Source organism: Rhinolophus sinicus, chromosome 9, assembly GCF_057876585.1.
Source record: "Rhinolophus sinicus isolate RSI-liver-muscle chromosome 9, RSI-T2T, whole genome shotgun sequence".
NCBI lineage: Eukaryota > Metazoa > Chordata > Mammalia > Chiroptera > Rhinolophidae > Rhinolophus > Rhinolophus sinicus.
Window position 1 is genome coordinate 34,876,462 of NC_142509.1, and position 17,918 is coordinate 34,894,379.

Below are 17,918 nucleotides of genomic sequence, written 5' to 3' on the forward strand. Positions count from 1 at the left end.
CATTTATAGTAAACAAACTAGAAACAGATGAGAATATCATGTGAACTACAACTATTAGTTAAATAGCTGCAATACTCAGTTACAGAGGATATGTGAAAGGCTCTCAGCTTTCCTTGGCTAGGTCATGCTGACTCTGATAGAGACAGGCTCTTGAATGGAAAGAGGAAATAAAATCAGGAACCCCTACTTTCAGAAGGGAGGAAGGAAGGCTGGATTTTCATTCACCCACTCCACCCTTGAACTAGGAACAGTCAGGTCTAGTTTCTCATTTCTGAGGAGTGCCTTACCTCATTGTAATCCAAAGCAGAGTCATTACAAAGAGCACAAATTGTTGCCAATTCTACAAGACCATCATATTGATGACATTTCACTGGTTTATCATCTTTATGCCTGTCGAAAGAAAAAACCTTCAGAGCACAGTGTGGTCACCTCTATTGATTTTTTATTTAATTATTTAATAACATAAACAATTTTGTGGACCACAGACTGGCAAGTATTCAAAAGAATTTGAGTGATGGCTCTTAGAAATCTGATGCTGGAGACAATAATCTGTAAAGACTAGAAATTCTTAGTTCATGAAATTCCTCCACCACTGGTATTAATAAAGAACAAACAGAAACCCCACTTAAAAATTTAGGCTTCACATGGGATGCAATGAGCCCTACTCAGAAAGCTGTCTTCACCTTTGTAGACACACTGCAAATCTATACAAGTACCAAACTGCCACAATAGATCCTTTAAATGATAAGGCGGGTTTACTCACACTTCTCCAATAGGTGCATATGTTGATCCAGTTATGGTAAATTCATTAAGGGAACAAGTATCACCTTCAACTCTGTCCAGAATGAACATCTACAGAAAAAGAAGCGTAAGTGTTTAAAAGGTATAAAACTATGCTAGAAAAAAACATAATCTTTGCTAAGTCTTATTTAAGGAAACAGTTTTAATGAAACTTACTAGTTGAAGCTCAGCATCAGAAGTGCTGTCCTTTATTCCACCTGGAGGCTGTTTAAGACCGCCTCCCCTACCCCCCCAGCCATCTGAGAAGCAGCATCCCGGAGGTGCTGAATGGACAGTAAGCAGCAGTGGCCCTGGAGACACAGAAGACCACCCACAGGAGACCTGAGGTGTAAGGACTATGGTAGCAGTACTCTAGAATGCTCAGAATTCCCCATTGCAAATGGCTGGCTGACGAGGTGATATTAGGCAATCCTGCCTTCGAGTGAGGAGTGAAAGCTTGGGAAGAATAAACTCACATTTCAGAGTTGCTTCAACATTCCCTGAGTAAAGTAAGACAAACTGCTTCTCTGCTCCTTCCCACTTATTTTTATTGTGGCAATAGCTCATTTCCTATGAAGCTACATAACTACATGTATACAGTAAAGAGCTCTCAGAGCCGCATGAACTGCCGCAAGACAACAGACGGAAGCATGCTTAGGAAAGAATTCTTAATTTTATAAAATAATGTGACACGAGCTAGTTTCTTAAAGATGAGGTTTTCTTGATTTGCTTTCCAATTATAGTTTAGAAGCCCAGTTTGGAAGACTAAGATTTAGATTTGTGTTTTCATTGCAAATTGAAACTGCAAAACCTTCTCTTAAAAACACAAAGTGATACTCAAACTATACATTATCATGCAAAAATCTCTCTGAAATATCCAGCAATAGAAAATATGATCAAACCGTTCAATAACGAATTTTAAAAATGTTAAATTCAAGTAAAAGAGAACCATGCAACGCTTTAAAAACATCTTTCCAGAGTAATCCAACTCATATTCAGTAAGAAAATCAGCTAACTTTGTTATAACTTCTTTTGCCTCACAAGATCTGCCATATTTTTAAATTCCAAAAGCTTTATTTCAAAAGTATACTCAGAACAAAAACAACCTTGGAACTGAACTAAAGCTATAAGACAGACATACAAAATGGTTTTTTAAAAGAAATACAAAATATAGAATGTGATTTGAAACTATGATGACTCCTGATAAGAGGCTCTAGTTCAAACACATACATCAGTGTCAAATGAAGGAAAGATTCATGTCCAAGTTCACATGTAGCAAGATCCCTGACTCCTACAATTTTTTTTCTAACAGATACAACACCTAAAAAAGGAAGCTTGTCACAAGACTCTTTCCAAAGATGTTTGACATTTTACAGAAGAGGAAACAAAGGACCAGAGAGGTTAAAAGATGTGCTCAAGGTTACAAAATTGTTGGGTGAAATAGAGAGAGGACCAGATTTAACTACCAATCTTTCCTATAAGAAAATCCGACTTTACCCTTGTATTTGAAGTTGCGTGACCTTCAGACATGTCACAACTTCTCAGAGCCTTAGTTTCCAAACCTCTTGAGCAGGATTCCCATATGATTCAAATAAAGTCACAGGTGAAAAACAAATTAACTGTTCTAAGCAATATCAAAGCAAGTTGGCAGTATTAATTTACTACACACCATGCCATTTCTTTAATGATATTCAATTTATAAAAAGTGCAACTTTTTGGGTCTATAACCAGAATCCAAAATATTCTAAGACATTCAGAATTCAAATCCATGTTAACTAAATCTGAACGCACTTTAGCATTTTAGATTGTGAGCAAGTAAATCATTTAGGAATTGCATGATGAAAGTATCCCTAAGTCAAGTGCAGTTATGCAATCCACTGCAAGAAACCTCCTATAGAATACTGATTAGCATCAGCTTTCTGTTACCAAGGTAGAATAGCAAATAGTCAGGTTGTTTCTTTAATAAAAGAAAACATTTTAAATCAAACTACTTAAGGGAAAATATAAGAACAACATAAAATTTTATTATGGACTCTACTGCACTCTGAGTTTGAAGTCTGATCTGCTGCCCAAACTTTTAAAGTAAAAAAACAAAAAAATTTTTTAAGGTTACAATTTCAGACATTGCTTACTTTCATGGATATAAAGGTCTATTCCGATGAAAATTAAAGCTTTCAGGCTAAGTTTAAACAATTTGCTGGGGGAAACTAAACAGGTAACATGAAATTCCCTTCCTCTTCCCCCCATATAATCAGCTTTTAGCCGACAACTAGTTTTTAGCTGATTCGTCCTTTTTTGGTTCCAAAGAATGAGAACTTAGGTGGCTCAAACTCTGCATTTACTGGAGAATCCCAAGACAGACCAAGAAGCTTACCACTTGAGAGACAGAACACCCCAATCTGTTTTAAACACTTGTCCATTCATTCTAAATCTCGTTTTAAACTACACAAAGAGTTGGGGGGGTATGTTGTATCTAAAACTCATCATGAAATTTAAATTTGGCAAGATAAAGATTCAGAGGGTTTAACTGTATTAAGACAAAAACAATTCCCAATGTTAAAAAAACTTTAGGGGGTGGCCGGTTAGCTCAGTTGGTAAGAGCATGATGCTGGTAACACCAGGGTTGCCGGTTCGATCCCCACATGGGCCAGTGTGAGCTGTGCCCTCTACAACTAGATTGAAACAACTACTTGACTTGGAGTTGATGGGTCCTGGAAAAACATGCTTAAAATAAATAAAAGTTTAAAAAAAAAAAAAACTTTATCCAAAACCCAGAGATAAGACCAAGAGGGTGACCACATGTCCTCTCAATGTCATTAAGAAGCATTACTTAACAGGCCCACTCAAAGATTTAGTGTTCTAGAACTATGTAACACTGTTTCATTATACTATTTGTTATTAAGGGCTCATGTTATGTAAAATTGTGGATCTGTGTCCTGTAGAACAGGTAACCTAGTAGTTTTATTGCCGTATAGGATATTAACCAGTTTTTATAACCTAGCATACAGCAATTCTATTTTAATCGGAGCATATCCTCAAATGTTCTTGTAACCAGTTTGACCATCTCACTGATTCCCTCAATTAATAAGCCAAACAGAATCTTTGACACGTGTCCACTAAATATTTGTATGAGTCGTGTACCTTTCGGAAAATTACACTTTGACTTCCACACAGTTGGTTACATAAAATTTACGGCAATTGAATTATATAAAATAACTTAATTCACCTGTCCCATTATATTTCTTTAGTTCTTATTTTTCTAAGGGCAGGTTTGAACAGTTTCTTATTTTACCCGAGTGATGGTCAAAACAACCTAAGGAAGGACGGATAATACATAGAACAAAGCAAGTTAAAGGCAATTATTTACTTTTCAAGAAGAAAATATGTCTCATTCAATGTGTTATGGAAATATCAATTAGAATTTTACGTAGGTAAGTAAGTAGGTAACTAGCTGCTTTAGAATTCTCTTCCTTTGAAGCTTGTCGGTTAACATACGTGGTTAACATACATGCGCTTGGAGACGGAGGAGCAGGGAAATAAAGGGAGCCCGGTCATCTAACAGTTACAGACGGCCTGTAATTAGTTCCCCAATACAAGTACATCAGCCATACAGCTAGCCTTTAGTTCACAAAACAGTTTTAGGAATTAAATGATTAATTCCTCTGAAGTGTTAGAAATTACCTTGGGCTCAGGCTACACAGGCAACCCAATCTGTTTAAAGCACCTAAAAAGGTATCAAATTATAAATCAAAGGTTTTGATGGCATGAGTGCATATTCTTAGGATGAGTCAACAACCAACAGGAACAATTCTTAAATTACTCCCACTTACCCTGCAGACTGACATCTGGTTTGTTGTAAGTGTACCAGTCTTGTCTGAGCAGATAACAGAAGTACAACCAAGGGTTTCCACGGAAGGGAGGCTTCGAACAATGGCATTTTTCTTTGCCATTCTGCGAGTTCCAAGAGCCAGGCAGGTGGTGATGACAGCAGGCAGACCTTCAGGAATGGCTGCTACAGCTAGGGCCACAGCAATTTTAAAATAGTAAATAGCACCTCTGATCCAGGAGCCTCCGTGAACTGGATCATTGAAATGCCCAATGTTTATGATCCAGACTGCAATACAAATAAGGGAGATGACTTTGGAAAGCTGTTCCCCAAACTCATCTAGTTTTTGCTGGAGGGGTGTTCTCTCCTGTTCCGTTGCCACCATTTCATCCCGGATCTTGCCAATTTCAGTGTTAACTCCAGTTGCCACCACCACTCCCATGGCTTTGCCAGCAGCAATATTTGTACCCTAGGACAGAAACAGAGGAGAGCTGGTAACAAGATTAAAACCATACCCAACTTAAATATTGACTAGTAAACTCAGACTCGTGTGGATTCTGACTACAGAACCAGCCATCCAACTTTGATAATGAGCAGTAACTCATGCAGGCAGCATGGTACATCGCTCCCTGATGCTCATTTCACGTGATACCTACTCTCCCCAGAGCTAGAGCTCTACACCGACCCCCGTCCCCGGAATCTCTATTCACAACAGAGTCTGGCTTGCAGACTAGCTTTGGGCTGAAGCAGTGCTCTAACCCCTCTGTGTTCTCAATTTTTTCAAAGTCCACACAGCTCTCAACCCTAAGCATTTTCTACCTCTGGCTCCAACCCAACCTCCCCTACTTTCATCACCTGTAATAAGGACAACCAGCACCACGGGCTATCTTGAGGACCTCCACTCAAGCGCTGGCATTCCCAAACCAATGAACTCAAGTATGAGAGTTCGCTTCCCACCCCACTTTAATTCCTGGCGTTGGAATGCTATGGCTTCGTTGTTTTCATAGGAACTCTATAGTACTTTACTCACTACGGCTGTTTAGGTTCCCAGGACACCCACAAAAGCCCACCATTTGAACTATCATTTTAAATTCTGAACAAGCAAAATCTATAAATTTCCCAACTTTTTATTTTGAAAAAATTTAACAGAAAAATTGAAATATACAATGAACGAACATCCACTTGACTATTCACCCTGACTCACCAATTATTAGTAGTTTGTCACATTTGCTTTCTCTCAAAATACACACCTTTTTATTGTGAATACATACAGATATCATCCACATCATTTAGAAAACATCCTTTATAGGCTAAGCCTTTTCCAAATAAATCTACTTTCCTACTATGTTTACAGATAGTTTAAAGATGCACATGACCTGGTCTTTTAATTTTAATCCTTAAAAACTTGCCAACTGAAACAAAAGCCATCCAGGTCACATATCCCATCATTACATGTTCCTGATGTTTCTGACAGCTGACACTGCCACGAAGATTCTGATTATCCTTTGGAATAATAGCCAACACTTTCTAAAGTCTGACCACTGAAGGTAGACAGTGAAAAAAATGCCATCTGTAGACTTAAAACTCTGAGAATGTCTCCAAATAAAAATGCATTTGACAAAGTACTTACAGAAAAGAGCATGTTCTTCTTATCTTGATTGACAGCCCGCGGGTCAGGAACAGGGTCAGTGTGCTTGATGACAGAGACAGACTCACCTAAGCAGGTTGTGAGACAGAAGGAATGGTTAGCTCTGTGCAATCCACATGGAGAACCTGGGAACATTCACCTACTCATGTGACTACCACTTTCAGGAAAAAGGGTAAAAAACCCAATTCATTTAAAGGAGGCAAACTAGTAAAATAGAAAACAATTTCAAAGCAATGTCAGGATTAAAGTCAATACAATTTCAAAATAAAGGAACTTAAAGTAAAATCCCAGCCAATTACCTTTATTTTCTGGAGTAACTATTCAAATTCAGTTTATTTTCAGGTACCATTTTATACTCTAATACTGTGACTATACATCTATATATATTTGTTTTATATACACACATGTTATATATACACACATTTCAATACTTCAAAAAGGTGAAAGTATATTTATTTTTAGTGAACTGAACAAACTGTAGATACGTTATATGAATATGGGGATCATCCACTGGGAAGTCTGTTCTTGTTCAATAATTGTCAAAGATGAGGGACGAAAACATTGTTTTAGAAATATTTGTATGTACTAACTAGACCATTCTATGTCAATAAAACAAAGCTGAAAAACAGCAATCAGCAGTTGCATTAAAGCACACGGTATAAAGAACTACTTCTCAGCATTTTCACAATGTTTTGCTGGATTTAGTTTCAACTTTACTTAATAGCACTTATGAAATATAAAATCAGGGTCTGAGTGATGTGAAATATGGCTCCAGTTGTAATTCAAATGTCAGGTAGCAAAATTTCTCTACTGACATTTGACAAAAGAATTTGCTTCTTCAATCTAGTCAAAACTACAATAAGATTATTAAACAAGAAAGTGATCATTCAAGAAACTATGAAAAGTTTTAAAGCGGCAATTATTTCCGTAGGCACACTGAGAATTTCATATATACAACCCAATTTATCAGCTGCCAGCTTGTTGCTGCTAATAGGATTTTAGTAGATAAGCTATTCATAAAGAAACAAAAAATGTGGAACTCAGGTTACTTACATCACTACCTCTATGACATCAGTTGCTTTTCAAAACTGATAATCAGATAAATCTTGATAATCGTTGGATTTTATACTTACTCTCTATTTAATTCAGGTTAGCATTGTGTTTAAGTTAATCTTTTGACCACCTTATTTCCTGTTAATATGAACCCTCCACCCTAGTCTGTGCCTTTATTAAACAAATATGGGAAAATGTTCCAAACAATCCCAAATCTAAGTGTGCAAACTTTAGGAAACATTCACCATTTTGGGGGTGCTAACTTTTGTTAATTGTACATTTCATTATTGCAAAGTATGTTAGATGCAAGATTAGCATTCGTCCAATGAAAAAGATTACAGTTCTGGAGCCTTTTTTTCCTGCCTGGAAAAAGAAAACTAAAAATAAGTAATTAATTCACGTTCCACAAAATAGACAACACTTCAACTATTAACATCATTACCTCTGCTAATGAAAGAATTTGTAATCTTTTTTTAAAAAAAGTAGAAACATAATGGTGATTTTTGCTGAAAACTAATTTTTGACAAAATTAAAAAATAGAGGCCTTATGAGATGAAAGCCTCGTTCTGTTTTTTAAATTTTATTTTATTTAAATAATACCTTTAAACCCCATAGATTAGCAAAAAGCCTAACTGATAAAGCATTAAGAAATACTACCTTGGAGAGTATTAAGATGGGATACCATAAAGGGACAGTAGAGAAGAGTTGCCTCTATTAGCATGGGATCGGAGAGGCTTCAGAAATTCAATGACCTTCCAATACATAATACGTACCAGTGAGAATTGACTGGTCGACTCTTAGAGTAGTAGATTTGATGGAAGTTAATCTTATATCAGCAGGAACTTTGTCACCAACTAATTGGGGAGAAAAAAGGCAGCTAAAATAAGCAACTTTTGCAATCATGTTACATAGAAATGAATTTGTCTCTAAATAAAACACCATTTTTAAAGAAAATAAATAGCCTGTGTACAAATAGCACAAAACATATGAAAATCTGTTAAAATAAGCAAGACAATCAACTCTTCCTCAGGATAATATTAACTCTTTTGCTGGAAAGACGTAAGACTTGAATTACATAGGAAGAGAATGAACAGTGCCCCCAGCACTGTGTTTAAAATATTGAATGAGTACTCATCAGTATCAAAGCAACTGAACAGTAAAAATAAATGTACAACAGCTTTCCCTGACTTTCTGAAAGGCAACTGAAGTAGTTTTGGAAGTCTTACACAAAGACAGTTAAAAATGAGAGTAAGTACAGCCCTAGAATTGCATATGGTATTAAGCCAAATCTTCATTTTCCAGACTTGCACTACACACTGAATTGTATCTCTGTCACTGGTTATATTAAAACTGGCAAAACAGCCATTCTGTCCAAGAAGTAGATTTATTTCATTTATTAAGCCTTCAATTTAGTTCTGCCTTTTCTTCATTTCAGAGCTTTTAAATTCAGGGTGAGTATGGCTTGCTCTGTGAACTCTGGTTCACAAAACCACCCTATAGCCAGGGGAGGAGCCGTGGTCATGAGGCAGCACAGAGACTGCCAATACATAATCTCAAGAGGCAAAGATCAGCCTCGCGTTTGACTGCAGGGACACATTAGGTAGAGGTTAAATTGCTGCTGGAAATGCTTATGCAACAAACAGCAATATTCAGACTGAGTAAGCCAGAATCTTTCATTTTAATATAATTCTGTTCATATTATAAAGTAACCATATCCTAAACTTTAGTGACCTTCAACAGCTAAAATGCCCATCAAAATGAAAATCTAAAACCAACTTAAAAACATTTTTTTTTACTGTATTATTTCTGGTTGTCTTAATTTTATCCTGCATGACCTTGACCTTGAACACGAAAAAGAGTACAAGTTTAATGATGAGCATATGACACTAAATGGAAAATTGACTTGAAAATGTTCCTTTGATGTCTGTGGCAATTTACATCATGATCCTACAGGAGCAGAAAATTTCTAACGTGTCACAGAGGTCATCACAGTCTAAAGCCCCATCACACTTCTGCACTGTAACAGCTAAACATTATACCAGCCATCGAAAAGTCGCAGAATGTTTCATTTTATACTGCAATTTTTAATCCCTTTTTCTACTTCAACAATTTCATATCTAAGCCATAGCTCATACTCTCATATACCTGCCACATTTTAGGCCAGTAAATCTAATATTCAAATTGAGAATAAACTACAACAGGACCCAAAAATAGTATCTCGGCATTTATTTTGCTGTGTTTCAGTGGAAGCTCAGAGAATCTGAAACAGATGGAAAACGTATTTTTAAGGCAATAAATACCAAGGTGAAATTTCTTTTTTGTGTAACATAGTCAACATACTAGCTATTAGTTTAAGGTGGAATCAAGACTGTATAAATTATATTTATACTGGTACTATAAAGAAACTAGCTCCTTTTCCCTAAAGGTCTATTTTAATTACATGAAGGTTATCTCTTTGCTTAACAGAAATTGCAAATTTTTACCTTTAATTGTTGGCCAAATACTCCAAACGACTCAAATGTCAAGCTAGTGGAATAAATGACCTGGGAAGCCCTTAAAAACTGACCTGAAATTCTCAATTTTTCTTCCATACTGCAACAGCCATTCTATTTGGGAGGCAATTAAATACTTAGGAATTAAAAGAAAAGATGATTTGGGGGCCTTTTTATAAACCACAGAATCTCAATACCTGCTCTTCAAGAGTGTGGTTCAATGCATTTGGAGTGGGGTCCAGGAATCTGTATTTTAAAGTTCTCCAAACATACTAAGAAATTAATACAAGAAAAAAAACAAGCATAATAATTCAGGTTATAGATCCTGTGAAGGGCTTGTTTAGAACAACCGTTACTATGTACTGTTACTATGTGCCAAGTATGCCAGTTCTAGGCCAAGACCTAAAGTCCCCTAACACTTGGGAAATGTACTACCTACCGTACAGTTTTACATTTACATTTCTCATGCCATTAGAAACTGATCTCTTTGTAGAAAGGTACTAAAGAAGCATAAATCCAACTGGTCTTTAAAACCTGCCATATTTTAGTATTCTCTTAGTTAAAAGGACCCTTACATCATATTGACGAATGTGTCCTCATTTTAGACAGGAAACTAAAGTTAATAAGTAAAAGGAGTCTTGCCTAAGGAACCTCAATTAATGAAAGACTTCCTTTAACATGCTGTGTGACTCTGCTTCGTGCTTTCTTAAGTCAATTTAGGTTTGAATCTATTAGGAAACAGGTTTTTCTAAGGAAGTAAAAGATCCATGAAAGTAAAGATTCAACAAATACTTTTCAAACTAAGACATAATTTTCCTTTGTCTGAAGACTTCTGTGAATTTCAGACAGAGGGTCTTGTGCGTGAGGAGCAGGCAGTGCAGTTCTGATGGTTACATCCAGTACTATTTTCCTGATGGGGCATGTCAATGCCCTTAGGGTAAGTGGTAGTGGAAATTTCTTACTCTTGCCAAGGAGATGCTCTGCAATTTTTCCCTCAAAACTTTTTTTGTCTCTTGGGTTCAGCAGTGTAATGAAAGAATAAATTCTTTTATAAACTACCTTCCATTTGTTTAACATTTGACACTTTACAATTCAGCTCTTGGCTCTTTAAGTCCTTAGATCTTTAACCTGCTATCACAATAGAGATTTCCACTCTGTACAAAATCCTCAATGTACTCGTATACTTTATGCTAGGTTACCAAGGCTGCCAGTAAAGATTAAAGGAAATTAGTACTTTGCCACATTTTAGAACTGAACACAAGCTTTCTTTACCTAAAAGGAAGCTTTTGGTCTAGGAAGGAGTGTTTATAAACCATGATACTTGAACACTATTTACAATTATGTCAAAAATAAATACTGGTGGTTAAAACCATTAGAAAAAGCCTTTTTATGAATTGGCTATATGTAAGAAAAAAATTAATTTATTATGGCAAATTCCACCCGAGTTATTAAAATCTTTTCCAGAATAAAACTATAAGATCAGAAATTACCTTCTAAATACCACTATTGTTTTTGAGTTTAAATGGCTCCTAGGAAAAGAAAGCTATAATAGAATTAATTAACCTAAATTACTTAAACATTTAACTATGACTCAAACGTTTTCGCTATGTTTCCAATTTGAGTCATAAATTTTATAGACAGAGTGAATGAAATTCTTCACTTGAGAAGTCCTACTTGCCTACAAAACTATGTCCCAGCCTCAGGGTGAGCAGGAAAGGAACATTACAAATTGCCATAGCATATTATGTGTGCTCCCAATCTATTTGTGTATTTTTTTTTTTTTTTTGGTGGGGGGAGTATTACCTATGATAAGACTAATCTTTTAAAAACACAAATGTAATACCATTCGCTTATTTAAAATCTCTCAATAGCTTCTTCCTACTTGATTTGAGATAAAGTTTAGTATCTTAACCACACCTCCATGACCCAACTGCTGCTTACTTCTTACCACTCTCCAGTCCCCTCCAAGCTTCAAACACAACCGTCTTCAGTTCCTCTGAGTTCTTTCTGAGTCTTCACATTCCCTCTTCTCCTTCCCCAAATAGCAAGGCTTTCCATGAACCATAAGGTTGGGTTGATACCCCTTATGATGTGCCCACAGAGCTGTCCTTTCCTTTCCTAAAACTCAACACACTACATGTGTGATGTGTCTTCTCCACGAGACCAAAAGCTGCCTGAAGGCAGAGCCACTCAGTCACCCCTGATTTCCTAGCCCCTAAGCACTGTGCTGGCACATAGTGGGAGCCAAATAAAGTATGTGTCAAATGAAGTACATACTTATATTGTTTCCCTTAATAAACAAGCACCAGAGACATGATAATGATCAAGTTGAAGTATGTTATCAAGCTAGAAACAATGAAAAAAATCATGATTCAAAGAGATATGAGACTCAGTTGAGCTGAATGAGGCTTAATAGTGTGATCATTGTTTAAATTCTACATTTAAATAAAAAACAAAACACGTGTATGCTAGTAGAGGATTAGCGATGTAGGGAGAAAGAGCATGTGTGAGAAAGACGGGTTTTAGCTGGTAGGGCAAGTAAGGTTACCGAAGAAGTATCCTTAGGCTGTTAAGAGCAGAAGAAAAGTGTCTAGATATCAACCCAGACTCCATTTACATTAACTGCATTCAGTTCTGAGCACCAAAGAAAGCCATCAAGATGGTAAAGGACTTGAAAATAATTACATGAACAGCTGAAAGAACTAAGACTAACTTGGAAATAAAAATTTTAGGATACACCACACTGTCCATAGTCCCAGTTCTACCACAAACTGCCATATGATTCTGGACAAGCTGCAAACACAGAATTCAGTTAAGTTCCCCTCCAGGTCTAAAAGCGTGATGGATTTACCTTCAGCCACCTAACAAACCATCATAGGAAGAGGAATCAGACTTCTACGTGACTCCAAAGCGAAAAACTAATGTATCGACTATACAAATATGTTAACTCCTTATAAGGAATATTTTATAATAAAACTGACCAAAAATGGCACAGCTGGTCCTAAGAGGCAAGTTTCCAGTTACAAGAGGTGTAAGATCACCATTCATTAGATGTTGCAGAGGCTGCCCATCATTAAGCAAGGTATGAGTACACAAAATATCTGATATACCCACCAATATAATTTCTCTTTATTACAAAAGTAAAGGATGCTTTTAAAAGATGAAAACCCATCTCTCACTCCTCTCATCCAACAAAAATACATCAAAATGTTAACAGTATTTATCTTCTAGAAACTTCTCTATGGATAACATTTGTTAAAACTTCATTAAAATAAAAAATCACAAACCTCCTTTTACACTAGTATATACTTACGTTTCTCATTCTTTCTTAACAGCTGCACAGTAATAATGCCCACTAAAATTTGGAGAATGCTTATTCTATACCAAGAATGCTTATTCTATACCTGCTGCAAGGGCTTTATGTGTTATTTTTCATAATTCTAGGAAGGTGTGATTATCTTCATTCCAAGTTTAAACAAGAAGAAAATGAGGCACAGAAAACAAAGTTGTTCATGGTCACAGTGTTTTATAACTATAGTACGGACTAAATCAGTCACCATCTTCATGGCCATCTAGGTATTTCTAATTATTCCTATTTTAATGTTCTATGGTGAACATCTTCTAGAGGATAGATTCATAGGAGAATTTTCCTACTAATGTATACTTCCACCAAATCTATATCCCTGCCATTTCCTCATATTTTCAACCTTGTATTTTTATAAGCACGAATAACACTAAGCACTTTATTTTTCAAAATTCTTTCACTATCTTCAAAATAAACGTTCTACATTTTTATGTAATCAAATAAGACACAGGTGGTTTCGTGTTAACACTTAGGAAATGTATTCCCTATACATACCACGTGGTTTCTTCTAAGTTTTTCAAAATCTTATTCACAGTGGCAATGATGGAAAGGCTGGCACTTAACTGGTACTGTGACTACCACTGAGTCACGGGGAGCAGGGAGGAGGGGATTACAGGAAATTAGGAAATGCCAGCTGCATGAAATTCAGGTCAGGCTTCAAGATCAACTGGTCCATCATGATCTGTTGGTTGGGGAGACCTTCCCGACTTCCTCATTTCTCATGGTTCTTAAGGTGTTAGCTATGCTGACAATGCTGAACAAAGGGCCTGAGGTCTCAAAACTCTCTACTTCTAACAAATCCACAATGATCTGTTTTAGCTTATTGGCTCTTCTGCTTATATACAAGTTCTTAAGATTAACAACTTACATCTGTTTGTAAAACAGAGCTATAACTTACAGGAACAACTGAAATAATGATTTCTACTGTTATCTGGATACAGATGGCTTAGATCTACATCTCTAATGAGCCCTTTTCTCCCATTCTTCTCATTGTGAAACAACTCCATGTGGAGGAAAATGCAAAAGAGAACAAACCTGCTCACCACCTTACTTGGCCATACAGCTTTGCTTCTGCTTCTCTGATTCATGGGTATCATTTTAGGAACAGGTGAAAACTGTTTACTCTAACAATGTTCCAGCAACATTATGTAAACTTAAACTGCTTAACCATACAATATTTTACTTAATTACACTATTTAACTGTACTTCATTTCCCCCGTTTTATTGAAATATAAACCACCCATATAATGTTGTATGAGTTTAAGGTGTACAACATAATGATATATGTATATATTGCAAAATGATTAAAGCAGGTCCTCAAACAACATTGTTTCTTTCAACATCGTTTTGTTTTAATGATAAGAAAAAAAGAATCGATTTTTGGCCAGGCCACTGTGTGTGTGGAGTTTTCAGGTTCTCCCCATGTCTGCGTGGGTTTTCTCCAGGTACTGTGGTTTCTCCTACATCCCACGGATGTGCATGTTAAGTGATCTGGCCTGTCTCCGTTGATCCAGTCTGAGTGGGTGTAGGTGTGTGTGTGTGTGTAAGACGTGCCCTGTTCCCTGTGATGGAAGGGCCTCCTGTCTAAGGTTGAGTCCCACCTTGCACCCTTAGCTGCCAGGATAGGTTTCAGCCACCCTGCAACCCTCAACTGGAATAAGAGGGTTGAAAAATAGTGATCTCACTTGTTTTTATTAATCTTTCTTAAATGTATGTATAGCTTATATTTATTTCAATGTTTAATATTAGAAGTGTTTTGGGTCTTTATTTAGAAGTTCAGTGATGTTTTTGTAACCAGAAATATGCTTCAGGAACTTAACTCTTGTTTGTATCAATCAGCCTATGGTAAAACTGGTTTTGTTACATCATTTTGCTTAAAGTGGCAGTTTCCAAGAACCTATCCACAGCATTAAGTGAGGACTTACTGTACTACAATTAGTTGATATTCATCACCTCAAATAATTACAATTTCTTCTCCTTGTGATAAGAACTTTCAAGATCTACCCTAAGCAACTGTCAAATATACAATTCAGTATTATTAACTATAGCCATCATGCTGTACATTACACCCTTAGAACATACTTGTCTTACTTATAACCGGAATTCTGGAAGACAGCTCCGCTCACCACTATACCACCAATGCCCTATAACTGGAATTTTGCACCTTCTGACCACCTTCACCCAATTCTGTGAGTTTGTATTTCTTTTTAAGATTCTACATATAAGTGAGATCAAACAGTATTTGTCTTTTTCTGACTTGTTTCAATTACCATAGTACCCTCAAGGCCCATCCATGTTGTCACAAATGGCAGGATTTCCTTCGTTTTATGGCTGAATATTCCATTTTACACACACGCCATATATTATCCCTTCATTCATAGACAGGCACTTAGGTTATCATTTGTAAATAATTCCTATTGTAAATAATGCTGCAATGAACATATCTCTTTGGGATAGTGATTTTTGTTTCCTTTGGATATATACCCAGAAGTGGAATTGCTGGGATCATATAGTATAGTTCCTTTTTAAAAACCAAATAGCTATAATTTTGGGGTGGATTTCTAGGGAGCAAGGCAAATGAAACCCCTGAAATTATATACAATATCTTTGGGGAGAGAGTCTATAGATTTCACTAATTCTCAACGGGGCTATGATCTAGAAATGATTAAGAATCACTGCTCTAGAGCTTTGCTTATCAAAATGTGGTCCACCTGGGAGCTTGGTAGCAATGCAGAATAATCGGGCACCACTCCAGACCTACAGAATCAAAATCTGTACTTTAACAAAATTCCTGTGCACATGAAGTTAGAGAAATATTGCTCTAAGCAGCTGGCCAAATCTGAAAGTCTGCTTTTGTTTGTTGTCTTAAAAACAAACCTTGAGCCAAGAATGATTTTTACATTTTTAAAGGCTTGTTTAAAAAAAAAAAAAAAAGATTTTTCTACAGAGACTATTTGGGGCCCACAAAGCCAAAATTATTTACTAGGTGGCCCTGTACCAAAAAAAAAAAAAGTTTGCCAATCCCTCTGCTCTATAGTACAGAATTGACTTCTCTGATATTCGTGTTAGAGAACTCGGCAGGCACGGTTTAAGTGTTCGCGGACTGTTCAGTCAGGCTGCTCAAATCCTTTTTTTCTAAAAGCAAAAGAAATCCACCTGGACTCATGGCCCAGATAAACAAATGATGTGGCCACATTATTTGAATCAAACATCTTTTAGACCCAGAAAGCTCCTTAAGCGTCTACTCCAATTATCCGATTCTGTATAGGTTAATTCACTTTGTGTCCAGTGTCATGCAAAATTAGGATAATAATCCATGTTCTTACATGTATCAGTCATCTTCCTATTTTACAACTTTGTCTTTCCTTTTCCTCAACTGCTTGGAAAGGCCACTTCATACATGTTACTAAATTTCTTTACTGTAAGTTGACTATCAAAAATGAAACTTTTTTTCCCCTCAAATAATTACCAAGTTTAATTAAGAATTAGTTAATTTCTAATTGAATAAATCCTGAAATTGCTGGCACTATTGCTGAGTACTTACTTTTCATTTTAGGAACTATAAAAACAATTTCTTTAGAAGCCAAAGCAAATACAATTTTAAGTTAAGTTTGTGCCATTTCTATCACTTACATAATATTAAAGTATGATTCGCTCCAGAGTATACTACAGGACAGAAGTCAACTGAGGATATTTATGTACTTGTGTTATTCGTCAACTCTGGGTTACCAAGATACATGAAGTTTGTTTTAAACAATCCTAAAAACAGTGGCCTTGAGAAGTCAATAAATAACCCCCTCCCCCGGGGCATATAATACTGAAATCCCCAAAATTCTAAATGTAAGACTTTCATGACTATTACAAGCATGATTTACTTTGATAATATGAACAGATAACACAGAAAGCTTAAAAACACTGATGTTCATTTCTCATGAAATTATTCCTGGTTTTGCTACTATGGTTCCATCTATCCAGAAATATTTTCCTGGCATTAATAGAAAATTACTGTGGCTTCAGAAGATGAACATGTAGGTAACTTGCTTCATAATTTTACTTGCCAAATCAATTTTATTTGGCTCCTGTATTCTAAAGACTTCTAAGGTTTACCTAAGCATTTGCTATGCATGCTCACACAATGTCTCCTTGGAAAGGTTATTAGCTGGTATAACAACATCTAAAATTCAATTTCCTTAACTCCCTAAATTTCGCCCTCAAAAAACCACTTACTCCAGTCTAACCTCCAGAAAATTTATCAGAACCACCTTATCAGGTGTCCTCCAAAAGCTAGCAAAAAGAACTTTATAATCTGAAGTTAAGAGATGATCCTTACATCCAAAATTCACAAAAAGGTCTATTTCTGCAAGTATCAACATAGAAGTTCCATACTTGCTTTCATCTTCAAAAGAGTTCACAATATTCTACAGTTTTTGAGTTCATCAGAAAGAACACAACATACTCAACTTCAGAACTTAAATAAAACTATAGAAGTTACGTCTAAAAGCACAATTCATGCCATTTATCCCTTCAGACTATATAGAGAGTAAGACTTTGACGAGAAATAATTTAGATCTACATTTAGAACTGAAGTTTTTTTCCTATAGTTTCACAGAACTGAATTATGGAGCTAAATGCCAAATTGCAAAGTCAATTAGATTACCAATCCTAATACAAGTAGAAGTTAAAAAGCCTCAACATGTATAGTCTTAAAAATCTTAATAAACACCTATTTGTGCCCAGGTTAAGCAGTCACAATAT

General features: G+C 36.1%; 1 protein-coding gene across 3 annotated transcripts in view; it reads right to left on the reverse strand.

Annotated features, from left to right (window-relative positions):
• The window catches only part of ATP2A2 (ATPase sarcoplasmic/endoplasmic reticulum Ca2+ transporting 2), a 49,676-nt gene that overhangs the window by 12,723 nt on the left and 19,035 nt on the right, over window positions 1-17,918 (reverse strand). For all 3 annotated transcript variants that reach the window (XM_088801025.1, XM_019733920.3, XM_074321111.2), the window contains 5 exons: window positions 8,081-8,161; window positions 6,237-6,322; window positions 4,611-5,075; window positions 764-852; window positions 288-390 (listed from right to left, as the gene is read on the reverse strand). In XM_088801025.1, the coding sequence (XP_088657151.1) occupies window positions 288-390; window positions 764-852; window positions 4,611-5,075; window positions 6,237-6,322; window positions 8,081-8,161 (824 nt within the window). The remainder of the gene's footprint in view (window positions 1-287; window positions 391-763; window positions 853-4,610; window positions 5,076-6,236; window positions 6,323-8,080; window positions 8,162-17,918) is intronic.